The 25,986-nt window shown below is 47.2% G+C and overlaps 2 protein-coding genes across 7 annotated transcripts in view; one reads left to right on the top strand and one right to left on the bottom strand.

Moving 5' to 3' along the window:
• CEP89 (centrosomal protein 89) overlaps positions 1–22,181 on the bottom strand; it is a 74,293-nt gene extending 52,112 nt beyond the window's left edge. For both annotated transcript variants that reach the window (XM_044760135.2, XM_044760134.2), the window contains exons 1-5: positions 21,975–22,181; positions 18,820–18,926; positions 13,882–14,040; positions 11,040–11,223; positions 2,738–2,840 (exon numbers count right to left, since the gene is read on the bottom strand). In XM_044760135.2, the coding sequence (XP_044616070.1) occupies positions 2,738–2,840; positions 11,040–11,223; positions 13,882–14,040; positions 18,820–18,926; positions 21,975–22,013 (592 nt within the window). In that variant the 5' untranslated portion in view covers positions 22,014–22,181. The remainder of the gene's footprint in view (positions 1–2,737; positions 2,841–11,039; positions 11,224–13,881; positions 14,041–18,819; positions 18,927–21,974) is intronic.
• A 206-nt stretch (positions 22,182–22,387) lies between these two features.
• Positions 22,388–25,918, top strand: FAAP24 (FA core complex associated protein 24). Of its 5 annotated transcripts, none has more exons than XM_044760137.2 (5): positions 22,388–22,436; positions 22,746–22,864; positions 22,988–23,127; positions 23,560–23,712; positions 24,795–25,918. In XM_044760137.2, exons 2-5 carry the CDS (start codon positions 22,759–22,761, stop codon positions 25,041–25,043), a joined length of 648 nt encoding a protein of 215 aa, XP_044616072.1. In that variant the 5' UTR covers positions 22,388–22,436; positions 22,746–22,758; the 3' UTR covers positions 25,044–25,918. The 5 variants fall into 5 exon arrangements, with proteins under 5 accessions (XP_044616072.1, XP_070355715.1, XP_070355716.1 ...); XM_070499614.1 differs by having other exon boundaries at positions 23,046–23,127; positions 23,565–23,712; XM_070499615.1 differs by having other exon boundaries at positions 23,049–23,127; positions 23,565–23,712.
• Positions 25,919–25,986: the final 68 nt, after the last annotated feature.

Below are 25,986 nucleotides of genomic sequence, written 5' to 3' on the forward strand. Positions count from 1 at the left end.
GTCATCAACTTTCCAGAAAAAGAACATGATGATTAAACTCAGAATTTCTATCACACCAAGTTCACTCTGACATTCAATGGCTACACAGTCAGTTGGCTCTGTGCATGTATTTTATTTCCTGTTTTCTCACTTATCATTTCCCAAAAAGATTTCCAGAGTCCTCACCCTCCTCATTTCTACAATCCACACAGGCGGGTGGTCTAAACTACTAAAATAAGAACACAGGTCTCCCCTAGCAGACACACTACTGCTTTCAAGATGCCATGCTAGGAACTATCCCAATCTTTATAGAAAGAAAATTCACACTACATGAACACATTCTCCTGTCAAAAATTCTACTAATACAGATAAATCAAAAATGCCCCGTGACCACAACCCTCTGAACTACTCCCCTCCCAAGAGGTAACCACGGTTATATTGCTTTCAGATCTATCTGAACATACAAAAACTTAAACATACACACAACCCCACATCCCATGCCCTTTCACATGTCCATATATAACAAATGTTAGATGGTGGGGAGGGAGAAAAGCATGTACAAAGGCCCAGGGGCAGGACGGAACATCAAGCAGTTGAGGAAATAAAAGAACACCAGAGTGGCTGAGCAGGTGCAGGCCCGGCAGGTCTTGCGGACTGTGGGAAACCACTGAAGCGATCTAAGTAAAAAGCGTGTGAGGTGCATGGGGCAGGCGGGGACACTACCAGATTAGTGTTTTGAAAAGACTGCTCTGGCTGCTACCACGTTGCCAAAACACAGTGGGCACTCCATATATGTACAGGTATCTTCTGGCTGAATGAATGAGTGAACAGAATCAGAGAGCAGGCAGCTGGTTACAGGAAGTCATGAGCTGGGAGAAGAAACTGGGGCATAACAGTATAAATGGCACTGGAAACAGGCGGCAGGTGTGACTGCTTAGGAGAGTAGGGAGAAGGGCCTAGACTGGGCCTTGGGGAACCCCAACATTTCATGGGCAGGTAGAGGAAGATGACCTGCAAAGGTGAAGGGGCCCCAGAGGAGGGAGGAACCGGGGAGAGCAAGATGTCAGAGGCCAGGGGAGAGGTGATGGTAAGACAGCAGGAGCAACCCCCGTGTGGAGCGCTCCCAGCAGTCAGACAGGCTGAGCCAGCACACCACCCGTTGCAAGCATGCACCGGTTGCAGGGCAGCGCAGGCAGAGCCCGCCTGGACTGGGTGGAGGAGACACTGGCAGGCAAGAGGAGGGAGAGGGCGTGCAGAGATCTCTCCTTTGACAAATTTAGCTGCGGAAGGGAGAGAGCACGCCGTGGGAGGGCACAATCAGCCCTCTCCTGGGGCTGGCAGCACGTCCCCATGGGCGGCTGCTCCCGGTGCTCCGCTGGAGGGGGCATTTTCCCCTGAGTTCCGCTAGCACAACACTCCACTGACTTCTCCACCGGCCCGTGGGCCCCGCTGCACCCTCCCCATCCATCGGCTGCCTCTCACCCAGGGTGAGCCGCCAAACGCGTTTCTTCCCGTGGCTGCTCTGTGTCAACTGCAGAGGGAGCGGCTGTTCCCTCCATGTTCTTCAGACTTCTCTCTACCATTAGTAGGCAACCGTGTTATACTTCATAATTCTCTACAGTCAACTCCCCCTATTCCAATCGCCATGCGCTTGCTGTCTCCTGACTGCATTCTGACTGACACGACGTATCAGGGCACAGGCCAAACAGACATTAGAAAACGGGAGAAGGGAGCTATTCAGGATGCATCATAACATTCAAAAAGGCAGGTAACAAAATAATGTGTATTTTATATACACACACATTCTAAATTGTTAAAATTAATTATCTATGGGAGTACAAGTATGTGTATTTAACTTTATATATTTCTGCATTTCAGGTTTTTTTTTTTTACAGTGAGAAAGTATTACTTCTATAATTAAAAGAGAGACACTTTTCACATGAATCGAATAGTCGCACAGATGTCCCCACAAGGACAGAAGAGGCCATCTGACCAGTTGGTGTCTTCCGGCCCAGACATGAGCAGGCAGCATTCTGTTTCCATCAGTCACCCTGTGAACTGGTTTAGAGAGTCTCCTGGAGCCCAGCCAACTCTGAGGGTCCTGATGAAGCAGCTGTCGGTGCCCACTGGGTGCCAGGCTCTCTTTCTCTATTCTCAAACATCAGCCACCTCTTAGGAAACGGGAAACTGTTCCCTACCTTAGCTATAACACGCTGACTCCTCTCACCGTGCCAAACAAAATAAGCAAAGAAAGCTGGAGATGCACAGTTACAGAGCTGGACCATAAACACGTGCATGCACTCAGTCGTCTGACAAAGCTTCAGTGACGGTGCACGGCGGGCCAGGCCCTGCTCCCCACACTGGAGACAGCGCGGGGAACAAGACAGACGCCTCCCCAGTTCATTCCGTGGAAACCACTGTGTGCCGGCCCCGTGCAGCCCCAGGCACCGGGGAACAGCAGGGGGTGGGGGTAGGGTGTCTACAGCCCTGGAGCCTAGCCATCACCCTCCTCCCTACGTGTGCTCTCACGGCTGATGACTGACAGAACAGACTCCACAGTGACTACCTCAAACTTTACAGACAACCGACCATCCAGGCAATTGACTGTGGAATAGCTTACCTCCAGTGAAAACAAAACCCAGGAATATTCCTACTTATAATCACAGAACCAGAGTATGGAGACGAAATGGCTATGTGTTCCCCCAAAATGCCCAATATTTATCGCCACAAAATGCTCTTATACTAAAAATTTTTTTACCTTTTTCTTGTGTACGCTGAGGTGTAAGAGGTGAGCCTGGAAACCCATCTTGCTCAGAAATATTTTCCTCATCTTCACTGTTCACCCCATGTGACAACGGAACCTTTTCACAAAAGACAAAGGAACAAATGTGATAAATGCTATCTGTATCAAATTTCCTCCTAACACACTACAATGTCTATTCCATACCTTCTCCAATGCCACCCCTCTCCAAGACACAAAAGGACCACACCCGACAGGGCTGGATGAAACCTCGGGTCCCTCTGCCTGGTGATAGAGGCAATGCCACCCAAATTATGCATAGACCATCAAGAACTTCACATCCCACCCATGTGACATGGGGGGCTTTCCCTCCTCATGCCTGCCAGGGACCGACACAGGAAAAGGGGCTGCCTCCAGCCTGCTCTGCATAGCACCCAGTACCCCCTACCCTGGTACTGATGCTGTGTCATTCATCTCTGCGTGGGACGAGAGCTGCCGCCCACCCCGTGAGAACCCTCATCCAGGCAGCTATCGGATGGAGGGCCGTTGTGTTCGCCGGCTGTGTGAATCCACTGAAAATGTCATTTCCTGATGGAACGGAGCCATCCCTTCCACTGTCTGTGAGCGTCTCCTATGTAGGCATCATGAATGGTGGTAGGGCTGCAGAGCTGTCCCTTACAGACCTGTGGCCCAGGAAACAGACCGTCCCCTGAGGAGCAGGAGACAGTCCCACTGGCAGGGCTCTGGGAGGCAAGGACAGAGGCTGGCCAAGGGGAAGAGCGTGAAGCAGGTCTCTTACGAAAAGCTATGCCTGGCACTCCCTGGGCTGGCTTCCCTCCTGCTATCTGGATTCCTCAGTAACATCTTGCTCATGTGATTAGCTGGGCTTGGCCGTGCGGTGCTGCAGGCAATGCAAGAGCCATCCCCAAGGCTGGCAGGGAGGTGGCAGCAGTGACCGGCAAGATGCTCACGGGAAGGGGCCTTTCAGAGCCAAGAGCTAAGGCTGTGGAACCCACCAGGCTCTGGGTACAGGGCTCCAAGGGGACCCAGCTTAGACGTGGTAGACATTCTACTCATCATTTGAAAAGGAAAAAAGAAATGACTTAGTTTTCATCTCCTAGGAACCAAGTTGCCTTGTTCTCCCTACTCTTAAGCCATTAAAATACTATTATGAAGGAAATGTGAAAATGCAAAGAGGACTCAGACATCATTATAAAGATGCCCCATTATGAAAAATCGTTTGAGGGGGATGGCCCCGTGGCTGACTAAGTTCCCATGTTCCACTTCAGCGGCCTGGGGTTCGCTGGTTCAGATCCTCGGCGCGGACCTACACACCGCTCATCAAGCCATGCTGTGGTGTCATCCCACACAGAAGAACCAGAATGACTCACAACTAGGATATACAGCTATGTACTGGGGCTTTGGGGAAGGAAAAAAAGAGGAAGATTGGCAACAGATGTTCGCTCAGGGCCAATCTTCCTTGCCAAAAAAAACCATACCGAAAAAACTTGGTAGTAACTATGTCTGTTAAGGCTGTTCATACACATGCCCTATGATTTTACATACACCACTCCCCAGATATACCCACCAGAAATATATACATAAATCTATGGATACACCTATGTATATACACACACAGATATAGATACATACATACACAAATGTTCACAGCAGCACCATCCCTAAGGGCCCCAAACCAGAAACAACCCAATATCAACCATCAGTGAAGTGAATAAATAATTGGATGGTATAGTTGTACAACAGGATATTACACAGCAATGACAACGAAGTAATTACTGCTGCACACACCGAAGACTCCGGAAAACTCCAAAGAACACGTCTTGTGTGATTAAACTCACAGAGTTTGCAGAATAGACAAACCCGATGCAAGGTTATCTTCTAAGACCTCATCTGGAGTCAGGACAGCGGTTAACTCTGGGCGAAGCAGTGATCTCACCTCACTCACAGAGGGGGACCTCTGGGTCCTAGCAATGATCTTGTCCTTTTTGTAAGTCTAGGTGGTGGCTACTTTGTAAAAATCCCCTGAGCTGTGCATTTATGGTTTGTGTACCTTTTGTGCATATTTAATACAGTGATGAATAAGCCTAAAGAATTTGTGACAATATTCTAAAAACACTTTAATTTAAAACAAACACTTTTTAAACTACCCAATACTTCTGATTGTGAAAATCACCTCGGTAACTAAGACAAAACTTGTCTGGGTCTTGAAGGCAGGGCAGGAAGTGACAGGCCAGCCTGCCCCACACTGACATGGGGGCTGGGGGCATCATCTGTCCTAGGCGCCTTCACCTCGTCCTGGGTCACACATTACTCCGATTTTGAAGAATAAAACAGGGGCCAGCCTGGTGGCGCAGTGGTTAAGTTTGCACATTCCACTTCTGGGGCCTGGGGTTCACCGGTTTGGATCCCTGTGCGGACATGGCACGGCTTGGCAAGCCATGCTGTGGTAGACATCCCACAGATAAAGTAGAGGAAGATGGGCACAGATGTTAGCTCAGGGCCAGTCTTCCTCAGCAAAAAGAGGAGGATTGGCAGCAGTTAGCTCAGGGTTAATCTTCCTCAAAAAAAAAAGAACAAAACACACATGCCAGAATGTCTAGAGTAGTTATTAGAAAACAAAACAGTACAATTTGCAAATGAGTAGAGGAAAAGAAATAGAACTGAAAAAAAATCATCAATCCAAAAGACGGGAAGAGAAAAAAAAGGGTAACAGGGCATATAGGAAAAATAAAGTAAGACGGCAAATTTAAATTCAGATAGATCCTCATACACATGAAACATAAAGGACAATTGGCCCAGGAAAAAGACAAAGGTGAAGTGTGTCACAGTCAGCTAACAAACACCGCAGGCTGCACAGAACTGTACACTTCGGGGGATGAACAGTGTGGTATTATTAGTAAGCTTGTTTTAAAAACCATACGCTGTTTATAAGACTCATCTAAACAAAGGATATAGAAATTTAAATTAATGGAAAACATTAGACCATGCAAATACCACACAAAGGAAAGATGGAGAATGCCCGACAACAGAGACATTAAGGCAAAACTCACTTTCAGAGATCAAGAGGCCCACACAGGACGGTCAACTTGCCAGGAGCATCTACAGGCACACCTCCTTTCATCGCACTTCACTTCATTGCACTTCTCAGACACTGCTTTTTTTTTAATCTCTTTTGAGGAAGATTAGCCCTGAGCTAACATCTGCTGCCAATCCTCCTCTTTTTGTTGAGGAAGACTGGCCCTGAGCTAACATCTGTGCCCATCTTCCTCTACTTTATATGTGGGATGCCTACCACAGCATGGCGTGCCAAGCAGTGCCATGTCCACACTCAGGATCCGAACCGGCAAACCCCAGGCCACAGAAGAATGTGCAAACTTAACCACTGCGCCACTAGGTTGGACCCCTGGTTTTTTTACAAGACCCTCCACCAGCAAAAAGATTACCACCCGCTGAAGGCTCAGATGACGGTTAGCAGTTTTTAGCAATGAAGTATTCTTTTACTAAAGTATGTACATTGTTTTTTAGGCACAATGCTATTGGACACTTAATAGACTAGAGTACAGTGTAAATATAACTTTCATATGCACTGGGAAACCAAAAGATTCCTGTGATTCACTTTACTGCAAAATTTGCTTTATTGCAGTGGTCTGGAACCGAACCCACAATATCTCAGAAGCAATTTAAAATTTGTATACACCTAAAAATGTAGTCAGATCCAAAAGAATGATGTGTTCCATGATTTCATGCACATAAAATTCAAAAACATGCAAAACGAATCTGTGATGTCAGAAGTCTTCTATGACTTGGAGATGAAAACAAGATGAAGACGAAATAGCAAGGGAGCCCCAGCATCCGGGTCCTCACGACTGTGACAATGAGGAGGGTGGGATCCAGCGGCGATTAACTCTAATGACGCACAGGGTCCAGCCCAGAACCTTTCCAGATGCTCTCCTTGTATCAGTGACACTAAATCAAGAACCCCACCCAAAACAAATTATACAGTCGCTACAGGTGGAGCAAGAAGGGGCTGGCTGGTTCCCTCTCGGGGTAAAGTCCAGACGACAGCGTGGTAAGAATGTGCAGTGAGCCAAAGACTAACTCTGGAAGGGGCCGTTTTGATTTGGAAGGTAGAGGACTCGCTCAGGGCTGAGCTGGGACCTTTGTGGGTCAGCAGCCTACCGGACCACCCGTCTCCGCACACTAGGGTCAATAAACTAAGCGTTCGAGAATCCACGCTTCCTCACCTGCCGCGTGGAGACCCAGCACTGGGAGGTGGCAGAGCTCGCTCTCTCTTGGCGGCTTCTGAAACCAGCTGGAGTGACAGCTTGGTGCCTTCCTTGCTATCCTGGCCTTCTACTGCAATCAGCAGGGGTCAACGTCACACAGGGGCGCTCGCGTTGGCAGAGCCATCAATAATCTACATGCACATAAACTCACAGTGGATATTTCTACGTGCGCATGGATGTTTCTCTGTAAATGTGACAGCGGGACTGCAGGAGTCAGCCTCCTCATACCCAGTGCCCCCTTTCCACAGCGCTACGAGAAGCCTGACTTTGTTGGTGCAGATGGGCTCAGTCGCCGGGTATGAATGATGGGAATGCTCTTGCCCTCAGCCCCTACGGGGCAAAGGATGGGCCTGTGACCAACGAGCCTCCTGCTGGCAGGCTTCCAGGAGAAAACGTTCTCCCTAATAAATACAGAGCAGCGTGGCAAGAGGGACCCTGCCCCACTTCTTCCTTTTTGCTTTGGGACCAGGACCTGCTGCCCCGACTCGTGACCACGAAGAGGAGGCAGAGGGAGCTGAGGCACCAGCCTCTGACGGGCAGCTGAAACAATTTTAGAATCTCCTACCTCTCGACTACGGTATGTAAGAGAGCGAAATGTCTATTATTTGAGCCTTATGTTTGTTTATTCCAGCCAAAAAAAGCTACAGACAAACTGACGAGAGAGGCTTCTCCTGGAGAGAGGAGGACTGGAGCAGGACGGCAGGCTTTCTGTTCTACATGCACTGTCAAAAGTTTTTACGAGAAATGTGTATTCGTGTTATTACCTGTGTAACAAAAAGAAACCTTAAAGAAATTAAAAATTAAAAACTGTGGCAAGAGAAAGGGGACATTCCTAATCCTTAACAGCAGCAGCAAAAGAATTCCCACTATTCCTTGGCCTCCGGAAGCTTCTAGAAAGAACTGGTTTACCCTTCCTTGAACATTCCCTGTTTGGGTCTCCATCCAAGTCTACGCAGACACTCAAATTTCGGCTTGTTGGCAGTTGGTTGGATGAATAAATGAACAAATAGATGAATATATGGTATTTTATGACAAGATGCTCTCCAGATCCACAAACACAACAGCAAGAATGCACGACGGAAGAGCTTCAAAAACATCCTATTAGTGATTTCTGTTTGAAATGTAACAAGGCATTTAGACTAAACTCTCCTCCCTTAAAACCTGCTGAAATCAATCAAAAGAATGGGAGGGGAAAAAAAAAGAAAAAGAAAGCTTAGCCAATGGCCACAATTCCAAACCACAAACAGGAGAAAACAGCTACTAAATCTATGGAATTTGGAGCAGAGGGAGAACGCCAAGAGCTGCCAAACCCCCTAAGCCCTCAGGCAGGCAGATGCTCCCCAAATCCCAGAGTATCACAGTTACGAAGTCCACGGGGATCCCGACAGGCACAAGGACAGCAAGGGTGTGACAGGCCTAGACGTACAGTCGTCCCATGGAGGAGACAGTAAAAGGAGACACTCGCGGAGAGCCTGCCTTTATCGTCCAGAATCCAGCCTCTATACTCACAACAAAAACTACAGACTGATGTAAAGAACCCAAAGAAGAGAGACATGAGATCACGAAAGTGATAAGGCAACAAAGATGTGCAAAGTAAATTGGCAGAATACAAAAAACAAAAGGGAAAACAAAACCAATGGGGAGGTGAAAGCTGTACTAGAAGCAAGAGAACACAGTGACAGCGTGCTGAGAGATGAGGAGGGCACACAGGAAATCACACGAAGTGACGCTGGAAAGAAAGAGAGGGACAAGTGATTACAGAAAATATAACAGACACAGAGACAAATAAAGGAGATCCAAGAAAAGCATCACTAGTGGTCCCAAAGGAAAACAGAACCAACAGATGGTAAAATTAGTCAAAGATCAGAGAAAATAGGGGAGGAAATAGTCCCTGAAGACACAAAAGGGAGATGAAAATCTATGTCTGCAGAATTAAATTATAAACTAAATTTCACGAAAAAAAGGACAGAAATAATAAGCACCATGATTAATTCTGGCGACATTACTGAAGTTCAAAGGATAAAGAATGAACCTACAAAGGGTGTCAGGCGGAGTGACCTCAAAGGGGAGAAGAAAGCAGGCTGTTAACTCCTCCTCACCCCTTCGCTGTCACTGTCGGCAGTCCTCTCGGAAGAGGTGAGGGTCCCGTCATATGGCCTCCCGCCATCCTGTACCCTTCCTTTGTAACATTTATCATAACTTAATTGATTATCAATCGTGTGACTCTGGACTCTGTCTTAATCACACTGATTGTCCAACACCTAGCACAATGCCTGGTGCTCATTAGATGATCAATAAATTGACGTTGAATTATTTACCTACCCAAAGACAGTCTCCTCCCTAATACAGCCCTTTACAGGATGGAGAAACTGAGGCACAGAGAGGTTATCTGACTTACCGAGGTCATAGATCTGGGAGGTAGAGAAGCTGGGACTTGAACTCAGGTCTCTGAATGCCCGTGGCACTGCTGTCCACTGGGCTCTAGCATCGCCTGCACTGACCACAAATTCACACACCCCATCTCCCCTCAGCCTTACTCTCGGGTAGTGCCAACAAGAAAACTGCTGAAAACAAGCCTTGCTTCCCATTTGTTAGGCCATTTCTGAGCGGGCGCACACTTCACAGGAAGACGTCTGCCCAAACTGCCCTGAAACACAGAGAGGCACGAGGCACAGACTACACTCAAATTGCCTGATTTGGCTTGTACCCCATAGGCAATGACTCCTTCACAGCTGGTGCCATCTAGCGATGAAAGAGCAGGTTTACATGCTCCACACATCCATTTTTGCAAAGATACATATTTTAATCACATAATAAATTTAAGAATACTTGGCCCATTTCAAAAAAAACTTTATGTCTAAGAAATATTCTTGACAGGCACGAGGACTGAAAATACAAATTTTAATTATAAACAGGGAAAATTGGTCGCCCTCGTCTGAACCCTGCCTCTGCCACCGGCTGTTTGGTTGGGTGACCTTAGACAAACCATCTATCCTGTTTCTCCATCTACTTACCCCCAAGGGCGTGAAGTACCTGAGATGCTACATGTACCAGCTAGCACGCAGTAAATGCGCCGGAAAGGTCCTGCGTCTTCCTCCCCCTCCTGTCTACCCCCTCCTCCACAATAAACCAATCGTAAGGCTGTGGGTCCAGCTTGAGGGCCCTTTCATTCATGCCACCTGCAGCTGGCCGACACCATGCACAGGTTATGGCGAGACCTCTCAATGGGTGACTAAAACACCACCTCTGGCTCCTGGGGTGTTCAGGGAAGGGCTTTCCTGTCAGGTGGAACGTACATAGATGTGGAGACTCGTGCACACGCTGCGCGCGGCAAGGTGAAGGGAACAAGTGCTTTGGCGAACAGTTCAGCCCCATCTTGTGTGATCCTGCACACACAGGTACACACACCAAATGTGCAACGAACAACCTAAACGTTCGGCTGTAGGGGAGAGAAAATCAATTAACATGGACCCATCTCAAAACTGCACTGCCGAGTGAAAAAGCCAAGAGGGCGGTGCCTGGTTCAGTCTGGTGACCTTTGTACAATTAAAAAAAACTGGTATTGTACTTGTTTACTGACACATTTATAGTAAAGGAACAAAAACACAGACTTCTAGAGCGCATTCCAAATCCAGCTACCATGGAGAGACAGATGAGACGCTCCTCTGGTGAGGCACGAATTTGAAGAAAGGCTGCAACACGCACATTGACGCTGGAAAGGGGATAGGAAAAGCAGCTTTTGGGGTCAAAGCAAAGAGCAGGACTGCTGGCATCAGACGGAAATCTAGATTGAGAACGTGAAGATGTTTCCCTTTGTCTTTGAAAGATAAAGGAGAAAGTTTTAAATTTTAGCCAAAAGAGATAGAAAATGAGACTACACACGTTAATAAAGCCCCCAAACAAAAGCTGCTAGAGGCAGAAGCGCATAGAGAGAATTGATACTAATGCGCTCTATGCAGTTTACTGCACGTTAACGTCCAGGTGCAGGAGAAATTCTGGAAGGGGACAAACACCTGATTTCTGTGCGGCACGGCGTACACGGCACCGCCGGGGCCTCCCTCTTTGCAAACACTGCCATCCTCCGACTCCTTGTAGCTGGATGACAGGTGGGTGTCGGCATCCTCTTCCTCCCCGTAGCCCAGCATTTCAAAGGACGGCACAGAAGCTCTTCTTCCCTTCTCGCTCTGCCAGTTTGGTCTGTAGTAGAACATTAAAGAGAAAAAAAAAATAAACAACAAGACACTTAACGCTTCACAGTGCCGTATATCCATCATTCAATGCCCTGCCTCAAGCCCCCAGCATAGACGTATCGTGACTGAATCACAAGATGCGTGGAAGCTAAAGAATCAAAGCATCTGCTCGCCCGTCTCTTTACACTCTCTCAGCATTCTGTCTATTTTTTTCCCTGGGGTTTTTATAGTTATCATCACTGTGTACATATGCAATTTGCCTTTTTATTAACAAGTTTTCAAAGGCAACACCAAGTAGATACACCGGTTTCATCAGCCACGCCTCTTAGGTTATTTTCCCCCAGTTATAAGCAACTTTAAATATCCCTTCACTGATATAAATAAATCTGTAATGAACATCTACGTGCAGACCACCCTTCTGTACCTGGACTAGGTACAGAACAACCAACCAGAGGGTAAACTGCTGAGTCAAACCGTGCAAACATGTGCTGGGTCTACCTGCAAACAGCACCAAATCATTTCACAAATCATTTCCCCAGCCTGCCACTACACTGGCAATGATTTTCTAAAACTTCCCAAAAGAACTTAAATCTCGTGGTAAATCTGCATTTCTTACTGAGACGGAATATTTTTTCATATATTTGTGTACAAGTCATAATTCCTCTACGGTAACTTGTCCTTTGTCCATTGATCTACTTTGCTTCTAGTATGTGCATTCCAATCTGAAATTAACTTTTTTATCTACTAAAATTAAAACCCTGACATTGTATTTACTATAAACATTCTTCCTATTCTATTAATTTTATTTTGGTTATGTAAATTTTTTTCACATACAGATGATTAAAAAAATTTTGGGGGGGGGGGGGACTGGCCCTGTGGCCGAGTGGTTAAGTTTGTGCGCTCCGCTTAGGCGGCCCAGGGTTTCACCGGTTTGGATCCTGGGCATGGACATGGCACCACTCATCAGGCCATGTTGAAGTAGCCTCCCACATGCCACAACTAGAAGGACCCACAACTAAAAGTATACAACTAGCTACTGGGGGGGGTGGATTTGGGGAGGAAACATAGCAAAAAAGAAAAGATCGGCAAGTTGTTAGCTCAGGTGCCAATCTTAAAAAAAAAAAAGAGATTTTTTTCCTACCCTCTAAATTCTTAGGTTAGAAGTAAATAGTCATCATCTCCCTCTGAGAGGTCTGATAAGACCAGACATAAGATGTCACGATCTTATGTGTATAGACATTAATCCTTTCATTCAATAGGAATTTATTTTGGTATATGAATTAGGGAAGGCTCCAAGCTGATTTTTTCCCTAATATTGCTCATCAATATCCTGATGAATCCTTTCCTTCCCCTTTGCTTGTGGGGCTGCCCTTATTAAAGGTCCAGTATGCCTGCAAACACTAGGTCCCCTCAGGGCATGCGCGGTGCCTCTCCACGCCTGAGCCAGCCCAGTCTATCTTAAAGACTTCAACTCTATGTTTCAAACACGATGGGGCTAAAGCAGCCTTCCTCCTCAGTCATATTCTTCCTTCCCGGTTTTTCTCTGATGGTCCTACCTGCTTATTTGTGCCAATCAATGTTAGAATCATTTCCTCATCTTTAGCGCTTATTCAGCCAAAGAATAAATTCTTATCAGAAGAAAAATGGGCTATATTCAAACATCTCAAAATGAAGTCAAGATTTAAATGTAAAAAGCAAAAATATAAACCCATCCTAGAAGGAAATACCTGGGCATTTATATAATGCTGTAGTAGGGACAGTCTTTCTAAATTTGACAATAATGACAGAAACTAGAAAAAGATTGGTAGATTTTACTACACAAAAAATAGAGTATTTGCTATGTTGGGAAAAAACCCTGAATAAACATGACAGTTAAAACGCACATCCGGTCCTGTACGCCCCCCACCCCATGAGCCCTTAAAGCCCAGAGGAGACACCAAACCTCAGAACAGGATGACAAAGATCACCGGCCTGGCCCCACCCACTCCTCCAGCCCCAGCCCCACTGCACTCTTCACCTCACTCGGGGTCCCCCAGACATGAACATCTTTCTTCAGCTGCTCACATGTGTCACGCTCCCTCTTCTGTCTAGGAAGCTCAGCCCAGCCCCACACTGACCATCCCCAACCCCTGAGCTGTTCTCAGTCGATTCCGGTCCCTCCCTCAGCTCTCCCCTCAACACTTTCTTCATCAGGAGGAAACCTTCCTGACCCTCAGCCCGAGGTCAGCTCTAACCCAGCTCAAGCAACAGAGGAAACGACGTTAAGGAAGAACAGAGATATAGCGCAGGTATGCTACAGGAAAGTAAATGAAGGTAAAACCAGTCTGAATGTTCAGGGCGGAGATGCACGAGAAGTGGTCAGAGACGACTCTCACGTCTAGGTTCCGGCACAGAGAACCCTACTAAGGGCTAAAAACAGCACTGAATTCACTAGCTCTGAGCTGCCAGGAAAATGACCAGTGCTTTTACAAACCCTAATTTAACAAGATCCATTCTAGAGGAAAGTGATACAATTCAAGAGCAGTTCATGTCCAGGACAGTGTTTTCTGACACTAGTGAAGAAAACCTGAGGACTGAGCTGTAGTCATGTCACATGCATATGCACACACGTGAGCTGCTCCTCCTCTGCCCTAAGAAGCTGGGGAGCCAGCGATACGGTCCTTACTGGAGCTGATGCTCTGAGGTGGTGGCATAGGGTTCGATGAAATCGTCCTTTTCTACGTAGGTGGTGTCACTCTCGGACCGGGATCTACGGCGAGGCTGAGGAATGGCAATGGTCCGGCCAGTCAATGTAGTTGCTAGGATGGCTGCAGCCAGAGCAGATCTACGGACAAAAAGATCCCAGTGAGCCGGTGAGCTGAAGGTTGAACAGCAGGACACATGACTTCATCAAGGGTTACCCTCTCTTCTATAGCGTTAAATGTGTACTGACTATGTGCCCGTAGTCTGTTACGTGCCATCAGACAACCTCATTTCATTCTCATATCCACTGAATGAATAGATATTATTGTCATCTCCATTTTTCATAGAAATTAAATGACTTGTCCAGGATTTCCCAGTAAATAGGAGATGTAACCAGGTCTCTAATCCAGGCAGTCTATATTCATGTAGTTTTCCTATCAAAATGAAAGATTACAATGAAAAAAAGAGGAGATATAAAAAGATATAAAAGATTTTAAAACACCTTTTAAAATCTTGCAAATTATTCAAAACTATAATATGGGGAAGACAAAGTAACAGATTTGCCCCCTTGCCTGAAAAAGAGAAACACAACAACAGACTTACAACTGTCCTAGCTTACTGCCTGAGAGAATTTCCAGGCCAAAGTGCAGGGAGGAGGGACTGAGGAGGAGCCAGGCAGACTCCCTGAGTTGTGGAGAGGGAGCTGAGAGTCTGGGAGTATCAAGGCAGACAGAAAGTACAGGACAGAGCACCAGAAAGGAGAGAGCTGAACAGAGAGAACTCCGGAAATCCGCAGAAGGCCACCCTGAGTGTTCAGTAAAATGCTGCTCAGTACACAAGGGTGAGGCAAGTACCCCAGGCCAGGGGAAGACCCATCCACAAGGGTTAGAGGAACAGTGCCAGGGCTTACACATGGCTGGGGACAGTGCCTGATCCCATCTGACAGACAGGAAGAAATTATAATTCATGGGACATTGGGTACAGTACCCAGAAAGGTCTTGCTTCAGTGGTAGGGAATAATTACCCCAAATTGAGCACTACTCTAGAACTAACAAATCATAAAAGCAACACTCAAAAGATCAAACTGGTTCCAAGTCGCTTAACTGCATCCCAGAACAAAAATCAAGAAGACTTACAGGAATACAAAAATACCCAGCACTCAACAAGGTAAAACTCACAATGTCTATTATGCTGTCGAAGATAACCAGGCACACAAGGAAACAGAAAAACCTGACCCATAAGGAAGAAAGAAACCAATCAAAACCCACTCAGAACTGAACACACCTTAGAATTAGCAGAGAAAAACACTAAGATGGTTATTATAGCTGTATTCTATATCTTCGAAAAGCTAAGTAGAGCCATGGAAGATTACAAAAAAGACTTGAACTTCAGGAGATGAAAATTACACTGGAAGGGATGAACAGCAGATCACACGCTGCAGAAGAAAGGATTAGTAAAAGTGAAGGCAAAGCAACAGAAAGTAACCCAAATGAAACACAGAGAGGAAAAACATTATTTGAAAAAAAAAGAGCAGAGTGAGATATGAGATTGAAAACAGTGCCATTGTTTTGTGTTTGAAGCCACTAAGGTTTGCTGTAACTTGTTACACAGGAATAGATAACTAATACAATAGCCTTTCACCAAACAGTGCTGGGACAATTGGACATCTATATGCAAAAGAGTGAACTTGAATCTGCACCTCTCACACCATATACAAAAATTAACTCAAATGGATCATAGACCTAAATGTAAAGCCTAAAACAATAAAACTTCTAGAAGAAAATATAGGAGATCTGTGTGACCTTAGGTTAGGCAAAGATTTCTTAGATATGATAGTGAAATCATGATCTGTAAAAGAAAAAATTGATAAGATGAATTTCCTAAAAACTAAGAATTTCTGCTCTTTGAAAGACACTGCTAAGAGGAGAAAAAGAGAAGTCACAAATGGGGAGACAATATTTGCAAATCACATATTGAATAAATGACCTATATCCAGAATATATAAAGAAGTCTCAAAATAAAATAATAGGAACACAAACAACCCAATTTTTAAAAGTAGGCAAAAGATTTGAACAGACACTTCAAAGAAGATATACAGATGGCCAATAAGCACATGAAAAGACGCTCAACACCATTAGTTATTAGAGAAATGCAAAATAAAACCACAATGAGATACCACTACAAACCTATTAGAATGTCCAAAATTGAAAAAATCGGCCAAGACAATCCCTCACGCTCTTCCTTTCCAACCTGGGCCCAGCGAACGGCTCCCCCAAAGAAGGGTGGGGAGAAGGGGCCATTCTGCCATCAGAGAAGGGCAACCAGAGTACCCCACCAACACCACAAGTGTACCCACAGAGTGAGCTCCAAGAGACAGGCCTCCTGGCATATTTCCAGACATCCGGACACTTGTCAGAAAGGAGTTGGGAACTTCAGATGTGCACGTGGACTTGGGCTCAACAGAGCTGTCTGGGCCAGAGGCACAGGGAACGTCCCACACCCTATCAGTATATGGTTGTCCAGAAAGCACAACGAAGATGAGGATTCACCAAGAAACTCCACACATTGTTACCTATATGCCTGTCACCACTTAAAAAACCTATGGACAGTCAACATGAACAAGAACTAATGTCAAATACAGTCATGCATCACTTAACAATGGGGACACGTTCTGAGAAATGTGTCGTTAGCCAATTTTGTTGTTGTGTGAGCATCATAGAGTGCACCTAGACAGACCTAGATGGTACAGCCCACTACACGCCTAGGCTCTATGGTACTGACCTCATGGAACCACCATCGTATATGCGGTCTGTTGTTGACCAAAATGTCGTTATGTAACACACAACTGTAAAATTATAACCCCCACCATACAGATACACAACACACAAGACCAAACCAAGTGTTGGTGAGGATGTGTGAAGCAACTGGAAATCATACGCTGCTGGTGGTGACATAAACAGAATAATAGCTTTGGAAAACAGTTGGGCAGTTTCTCAGTAAGTCAAATATACACCTAGTATATGACACACCTATCCCACTGCTAGATATTTACTCAAGAGAATGAAAGCATATGTGCAAAATTTGTGCACAAATGTTCACAGCAGCTTTATTTCTAAAATAAATAAAAACTGGAAACAACCCAAATATGCACCAACAGGTGAACGGATATACAAATTGTGGCATATTCATATGGAATGGAATTCACATGGAATACTACTCGGCAATCAAAAGGATGAACTACTGATTTTCACAACAAAATGGACGAATCTCAAAATAAGTATGCTGAGTAAAAGAAGCCAGAATAATTATTTTGTGTAATTCCGTCTACAGAAAATTCTAGAAAGTGAGATTCACCTATAGTGACAGAAAGCAGATCAGCGGTTGCCTAGGGATGGGGTGAGGGTGGGGTGGGCAGGGGAATGGGAGGTGGGGGAGAGGGGCAGGAGGTAAGAATTACAAAGGGGCGTGAGGAAATGTTAGGGGATGCTCAATATATTTAATAACTTGATTGTGGTGATGGTTCCATGGGTGTAAACATATGTCAAAACATTATGCATTTTAAATATGTACAATTTATTGTATGTCCATTATACCTCAATAAACTGTTTTAATAAAGATAAAAGGCAAAACGAGTAACAACATACTGTGAAATTTATAATATATAGAATTAAAATGTATGACCACAGTAATACAAAGGATGGGAAGGAAGAAATAGAAGTAAACGGCTGTGAGATCCTTCCTCTATTATACTATACACGAAGTGGAATGATATCAAAGTTTAATTTGAATTTATTTTTTAGAAATAAAAAAATCTAGAAATATGCCAAATTTGCCAAAGTCAAGTTGATATTTTGGATTTATAAAAATTACAATCCAGGAAGGTATACTTGTAAAACACAGGAGATATTTTCTAATGAGTGCACAGCAGGCCTGCCACGAAACGACATGTGTTTGTTTTTCTGCTTGGCAATGGAATACAGAGCTAACCCTCTCAGTATTACTGCTGCTCCGTAAACACTTGCGTCCTAATGACACAACATACGGGCTGTCCACACAAGCAGTGAAGAGCTGGACAGACCTACAAGTGCATCGCAGCAACTCGCCACTTGCCAGCTCTGAGACTTCGGGCCAATGACTAACACTTGAGCTCGAAACAGAGCTGCCAACAGGAGCTCTCCGTGGTCAGGGGGAGGGGGAAATGAAATCACGCTTCTGAAGCACTTACCAGAGTCCTCGGCGCACAGTCAACGCTAACGAACAGCTGTACTTGTTATCAAGAGCACACTGAGGGAAAACCAAACACTGCAAGTATTGCAAAGTGCCTTTTTCAGGCGGCGTACACTATTCTAGTTTCAAAGAACACTAAAATGAAGGTACTACCCTTGAAATGAAATTAGTTCTCACTGTTAATAGTCAAGCCACGTATTCACGTATTTTATGGATAAACAACAGTCTAAAATCCTCCTGAGTCTACGGCCTTGGAGGGCACGGGCAGAGTCCCCGGTGTAAGGAGTCAGCTCGCTGGGCCAGGAGCACGGCGGGGCGGGGGTCCCAGGCCCGGCGAGTGAACACACACATCCTTCCTTCCCACCAAGCAGTCCTTTAGAAGGCAGCCTTGTGTTTAAAAAGAACATTACATGCACAAATTCCTTTCACCACACTATCAAGCTACATACTTCGGCGTTAAGGCTTTATATTTTGAAAAACGCTAATCGCATTCAATTATAAAGTGTGAGAGCCCCACACTCCTGAAAGGGAGAGAAGCCACAGGAGGCACTTCGTTACGGAACCACGATAAGTATTTCAAAGGACGTGACTCTAACGGCCCTGCTTTCGATGTCCTCACCAGTTGGAACGGTTGCAGGCCCAGCACTTGGTGGCCAGCACGGGGCGACCTTGGCATCTGCGCGCCGGGACTCACCTGGGTCTCTCTGGAGAGGGGTTGGGGCTGCGGGGAGGAGGTGTGCGGGGCACGGCTGGCTTCGGTGCGATGCTGGCTGCAGGGAGGAGGCCATGGACGATGTGTTTCTGCCAAATGAAACCCAGCAGAAGTCATGAGTGTATGGGGTCAGCTGGGTCCTGCCACCACCCCTCCCTGGGCCTGGGAGGGGACACCTGCACTGGCCACCCAGGGGTCTAGGCAGGAGGCCCACTCCTCCCCGTTATCCTCAATTCCCAGCAAGCCAGGCAAGCCGGCAGCGCCACTGCAGCTGCCCATTGTGGGGGCTCTGTCACCCTTCCCTCCCCAGAGGGGTTTCCCTGACCGTCTCCCAGAGTCACCCTCCAGCACCTCCACTTGTCTCACAGCACTGCCCACCCCTCCATCCTCCCCACCCTCTCCCACCCCCCCGCAGAATGGAAGCTTCCTGAGAGCAGACAACCTGCTCGTGTTTACCAGCCCTGGAACTGGAGCGCTTAGCACACTGCCGACACCTGGAAGGGCTTAATCAAGATTTTAGGGTAGTTAATCTCAAAGATGCCGAGTAACAAAAACTAGCTCCTACACACAACGGAAGTCAGAGCACCCTGCCTGAGGCAACTGCGAGTCTCTCAGAAGTTTCTGAGTGTAGCCCAATCCTCATTTTCTATTCACACCTACTAGAGGCAAAACACCATGACAGCATTGAAGCAACCTTGTCTTCAGCCTCGAGGTCACAGAGTACAGAGGAAAACACACAATTACTTACTATGTAACTCAGAATTATGCAAAGTGCCAGGGGAGAGAGAAGGACAAAGTGCTGGGGTGGCCCAGGGAGGGAAGGGCTCCTTCAGGTCCGGGGGCCAGCAAGGGGACCTCTAACGTCCTCTTGGAGAAAATCAGAGGCATTTAGACTGGGTCATCAAAGATGGCCACTGCTCTCACATTTGAGAATGTGATGGAAAAACATTCTAGGAAGAGGGAACGGCATGAACAAAGGAATGAAGAAAGACATTAATGGCAGTGTTCTGGAAATAACAAGTACTCCAGTTTGCTAGAATACAGAGGCGTCTGGGAGGAAGAGGCTAGAACAACAGGCTGGGGGTAAGAATGGGGATTGTTTCCATATAGGAGTTTTGAGGGTCCGGCCCCGTGGCCGAGTGATTAAGTTCCTGCATTCCACTGCAGCGGCCCGGGGTTTCGCCAGTTCGAATCCTGGGCGGAGACATGGCACCACTCATCAAGCCACGCTGAGGCAGTGTCCCATATGCCACAACTAGAAGGACCCACAACTCAAAATACACAACTATGTACTGGGGGGCTTTGGGGAGAAAAAAGGAAAAAGAAAATCTTTAAAAAAAAAAAGTTTTGATACCAGACTAAGGATTTCCATTTAAGAGTTTTGATATTAGATTAAGAAAATCCTAGTGAGCAGCACCCACTGAAATTGGCCCCTGGAAAGAGTAACCAGGCAGCGGTAGGCACATGGTACAGGGGAGAGAAGGGAGGCACAACCAAGGGGAAGAGCCAGGGTTCTGGGCATTCTACAGGAGCGAGAGATGGCAGAGCTTCCTGCAGCCCCTTCCCCCCACCCAGTTCCACTTGCACCGCCAACCCCAAGAGCAGGCATTCCTGAGCAGCCTCTGCTCTCTGTTCACCTCTCTGGGCAGCACCCACCATGCTGCATTTGTCAAGCAATTTGACAGTTTAACGCCCCCTCCTGCCCCGTCCCCCTCCGCCTGGGAGATCCTCAAGGACAAGAAAGGGTTTTCTTTGCCTTTGAATTCCCAGGGGTTGGCAACCAGTAGGTCCTCTAAAAAGGCATCACGGGTTTTGTTTTGTTTGTTTTGTTTTTTGAAAGAGTGAATTCCCCCACAGTATGTTGACCATCTCTCACTTGTACCACTATAATCATTTCCTAAGTGCGGTCCTCCCACCTCAGTCTCTAAAACACGGGATGAACCTATCTCAACCCAGCAAGAAAACCCTCATGGGCAGCCCCACTCTCTTGATGACGGGGAAATGGTCTAGCATGGCACCAAAGGCTGCCACCAGTTGATTCCTACCAATGGACACAGATTCATTTCTTGCCACCCCGCTTCATCCCGACACACACGCTCTATGCTTTAGCATTCAGAATTGCCTTCCTTTTCCCAAACAGCAAATAATTCATTCTTCCTCAGGCTTTTGTAAAGGCTGTTTTCTCCACCTGAATTCTCTTTACTCCCCCTCAGGGCCCAGGTGAACTCTCCAGACTGACTCTGCTGCCCCTTCCCTGGTACACGCCTCTACGGCAGTTCTCGCCTTACCACGTTGTGCTGAATTACTTATGGGTTTGTCTATCCTTTAGACGGTGTGGCCACAGGGTGTCAATCAATTGTTGGTATCAGGCACACAGTCGGAACTCAATAATGCAATAAAAAGCTCAATAAACATGCCGAGTTAGCAAAACTGCAATGCAAAAATATCCTTCAGCTATGTCTCCATTGCTTCTCAACATCCACCTAAGATGACTACAGCAGGTGGTAGGGCTGAGAACAGGAAGTCAAGTCAGACACGCTTTCTAACCTCGATTTCAAACAGAATTCAGGAGTGCCCTTATCACAATGCTTTCTCTGCATTTCAAGTATTATGTTTATGGAGAACTGGATGTAAGTAGGTTTGGAGTTCGCCAGGCAAGTATGGAACAGAGAGAGGAATTAGAAATTAGGGCTGGAAACAAGGGCAGTAAGGACATTGGTAAGATCAACAGATGGGGAGCGTCGGGCGGGGGGGGGGGGGGGGGCAACGGGATTGTTGGAGTCAAGTGGGTAGAATCCAGGGAACTTGCTGATGGGGTGTGGTGGATGGCGGAGGCAGGAATCAAGAATGACGTCCCGTTGGGGACACCTGGCAGTGGAGCAGGTTTGGGCCAGGCAGGAGTGAACCCCCCCACACGGGAGCGAATGTTGCAGCGGAGACAGGGACAGGTTCCTGCCCGACTGAGGCCGACTTTGGGATAAAGGATTCTCTAGAATACGAAAAATCAGGGCTTGTCAAACGGAAAACCACTTCCTCTCGTGCGGCTACCTTCCCTCAATCTCAGCCAAGTCCTGACCCTTCCCCTCTTAACTCCCGGCCCCTGGGCCAGAGCGCAGGCCGGCAGAGGATCTACTCACAAACTGGCTCTTGCGGCCTCTCCGAAATCCCAGGAGCATCCTTGCTTCGGGAGGTGACTAGACCAGGGCTGGACGGACAAGCGGATCGCCGAACCCAGAACCGCTCCCTAAAGCCTGTTCGGCTCCCGCTGGCCTTAGCCCCAGACGCCTTCTCTACCCACTGGACTTCGCAACCACCACGTCTGCCATTGGCTCTGCTTTCTCGCCGGCCAATCAGAACCAAGGTTACTTCATACCCGTCGCTCGTGGCAACCAGCGTGTCCCCTTCAAATCCTCTCCAGGGCGGACACGGTACGTGCTGTCCGTCCTCTGATTGGTCAGATCCGATGTCGCTCTCTGACGCCATAGCCTATCCGGCGCTACGGGAGGCGGAGGGCGGGCAAGACGAAGGACTGGGCCTGCGGCGGGCGGGGGCGGGGGCGGCGGCGGGGGGGCGGGGAACGCGGAAGTGGCCCGTCGCAGGTAATGTCTGCGGAGCCCGGAGCCCGGGCCCGAGGCGGGGCTCCTGCCGGCTCAGCCCGCGCCCTGGGCTGGACTGAGAAGCCACTACGCGGACCGGGCGGGGGTCTCAGGGGCCAGGCAGGTGACGGAAATGAGGGACGCGGCTGCCAGGACAGGCATCTCCTGCTTCTGAGCTTTTGGCAGATAATTCAGTCTGTTAAAGAGCTCCCTGCAGGCGGGCGCCTGCCAGAGAGGCCCCGGCTTGGCGTGGACTGTGGGCCCGGGTGCGGGAGAGCCTGCTCAGGTGCCGTCTTGCGTTCCCCTCGTCAGATCGAGGCCGCCGATGGAAGGGAAGCCCGCTGATGGCAGAGGCCCCGTGCACGTGCCTTTTGGGCACATTGTGGCCAACGAGAAGTGGCGCGGGTCGCAGCTGGCGCAGGAGATGCAAGGTCGGTGGGCTGCCCTCTGCATACACCCTCTCTCTCCTCACCCCACTTTTTAAAAACATTCTACCACTTTGCGGCCTTTTCATCCGAAGCTCACGGAACTCCCTTTCTTGTCTGTATTTTAAGGGAAAATTAAACTCGTTTTTGAGGCTGACCTGACACCTGTAGATTTTTACTTGTCCAGCAGATCCTGCATTCTTTATGTCACGGAAGCTGACTTGGTGGCAGGAAACGGCTACAGAAAGAGGCTTGTTCGGGTTAGAAATGTAAGTACTGAATTAAAGAAACTAAAATTAAGGGCCGGTTAATTAGTGGTTAAGTTCCCGTGCTCTGGTTGGGCGGCTCAGGGGTTCGCCGGTTTGGATCCTGGGCACGGACCTAGCACCGCTCATCAGGCCATGCTGAGGCCGTGTCCCACATAGCAGAGCCAGAGGCACACAACTAGAATCTACAACTGTGTACTGGGGGGCTTCGGGGAGAAGAAGAAGAAAAAAAAGGAAGATTGGCAACAGCTGTTAGCTCAGGTGCCAGTCGTTAAAAAAAAAGAAACTAAAATTGAAAATTGGCTTCTATTCCCCCCCCCACCCCCCGTTATTCCTTGGAATAATTGATATAAAACCATTGGTCATTCCAAGAGCTTAATCTTGAAAGCAATTTTGTTACAAAATGGTTTACTGGTTTGTTTTTTTTCTTTGAAGTCCAGTAATCTTCAAGGGATTGTAGTAGTTGAAAAAACGCAGATGAGTGAACAGTATTTCCCCGCCATGCAGAAGTTCACTGTGCTGGATCTCGGGATGGTGTTGCTTCCAGTGGCCAGCCAGACCGAAGCATCCTGCCTCCTTGTCCAGTTAGTAAGTCCTCATTCCCGCTCCTCCACGATAGCCCTGCCTGACGGGCTCTCGCCTGGCCTTCGTGGGTCCTTTACGCCAGCAGCTGCCTTTACCATAGATGCTATCCGTCAGGCTGATCCATGTCATTCCCTGTGTTGGTTTATAAAAGCTTTTAGAGGACTTGAACTTCAGAAGCTGCCTCTGCAGCCAGCTGAGCTTGCCGCCCATTCTAGGCAAGTGGATAACAAAGTGAACAAGTTGCAGACCTGATTTCAGACGGCCAGGCTGTGCTGGCTCCATCATTCATTATTCTTCACTTATGCTGGTGACAGTGTCAACTACCATCTGCTTTGCCTCATCCCCGCATATCATTTATGAAGCATCAGCACTTTTGTGCGCAAGTTTGTTTTGGGTTTTTTTTTTCATTTTAAACTTGGTTCTTCATTGTCCTGATTATTCAGCTTTGTTGTACTTTAGAATTTCTTGGGGAAATTTTAGAAATAGTGATGCGTGAGCCTTACCTCAGACCAATTGAAAATCAGAACGTGGGGGTCGGGCTTGAGCCTGTTTTTGTTGTTGTGTTGTTTTTAAATCTCTCCCTTTGATGTGTAATTAGGGTTGAGGACCAAATTGGAAATGCAGGCAGCCCTGTGTGGCTCACAGATCCCTCTCCACCACATCCCATAACCACCGCTAACTGAACACTGGGTTTCTCCTTTGATAGCTTCCTCCAGGCCCTGGATTAGGCAGGTCCAGATTAGGTAGAGCCATCGTTTAATCCCATACAACTGAAATGTTTCTTAGTGGACCATAGGCACGTGGTTGAATTCCTCAGACTATGTTTTCATTGGTTTTATCCTAAGCATTCTGAAATCTTAAGTTTTTGTAAATTAATTTTTATCTCTTACTCTTCTGTGTAGTCATATGGTTCATCTTTCAATAATTTTGTTGGTGTTTGAAAAATTATATTCATGGTATGTGAAAACATTTGTAGCGGTAAGTCAAGCTGAACCAAACGGAAGAACTAAATTTCCACAAATTTTTAAGAAAACTGCCAGTCCTCTAGAGGGCGCTCACATGCTTTTCCTTTAATTTCGGTTCAGGTTCAAGAGCAAGCCAAAGAGCCCAGTAAGAACCCTTTTCTCAGGAAGAAGCGGCCTCTGATCTCAGAGTTGTCCCTCCTTCGAACTGTGCAACAGATCCCAGGAGTTGGGAAAACGAAAGCTGTCCTTCTGCTCCAGAAGTTCCCAAGTATCCAGCAGCTGAGTAACGCTTCCGTCCCAGACCTGGAGCCCGTGGTGGGGCCGGCGGTGGCACAGCACGTCCACGGCTTCTTCACGCAGTCCAGCTGACGGCTCTTCTCGTGGCGTCCACTGATTTCTCCTTTAGACACAAACAACAGGATCTTGTTTTTTCAGATTGAAAAACCAAGAAACAAGATTTCCTCTCACAGCAACTAGTGAAAGATGAGGTGCGGCCTGCACGGCACCTGCCAGTTGTCTCGCCCTGCTCTCTGGGCTCAGGCATGCGAGTGAGCGGGCCCCGATGGCGCTGCCCTCGTCCTGCTGGCATGAAGAGGGCCGGCAGAGATGTTCCCAAGAGCGTCGGTTTAATTAGGAATTCTCAGATTCAGCAGAAAGCCAGCTTGGACAGATTTTAATGTGTGACCTTGGCCTGCATCTATCATGGAAAGGTCTTACCAAGTTTCAGGTGGAGGATGTGACCATGTAAAGGACACAGACCGACAACGGAGCACTGTGTACCCTAAGCCCCTTGTTCCTGGAGGCAGAGCCACGGTTCTTCAGGGCTGGTCTGAATGAATAGACCTGTGCTTTGAGGGCTGCTGCCAGTGTAAATACACAATTGTACTGCCTTTTTTCTCCCTCCCTTCCGCTCCCCCTCCCTCCCTTCCTGGTGGCTGCACAGTTTGCTTATGGTCACTGGGCACGTCTCCTGAACACAGAAAGCCTGAAGTTTGGAGTCCCCATTTAAAGATAAAAAGCCGTGTGTGTGAGGGAGGAAAAGAATGTGTTTGTAAATGCAGAGCCCAACAGTGGGAAGACGTACAGGAAGATGGCAGGGACGGCTGCATCCAGAGGACAGCTGGAGCCGGGGGTGAAGAGGTACAGCTGCCCATTCAAAAAAAATACAATTACAGAAATGAAATAACTTGAAAGCTCTTTAAGTCCTGTTTTGTGAAGTGTTAGTAATTTTTAAAAAAATCAAACACAATAAAAACATTTTGAGCATTAGGGTAGAAACAGTTTGAAAGAGAAGGCAATTAAAGTGAAATAA

The sequence above is a fragment of the Equus asinus genome, chromosome 26 (assembly GCF_041296235.1).
Source record: "Equus asinus isolate D_3611 breed Donkey chromosome 26, EquAss-T2T_v2, whole genome shotgun sequence".
NCBI lineage: Eukaryota > Metazoa > Chordata > Mammalia > Perissodactyla > Equidae > Equus > Equus asinus.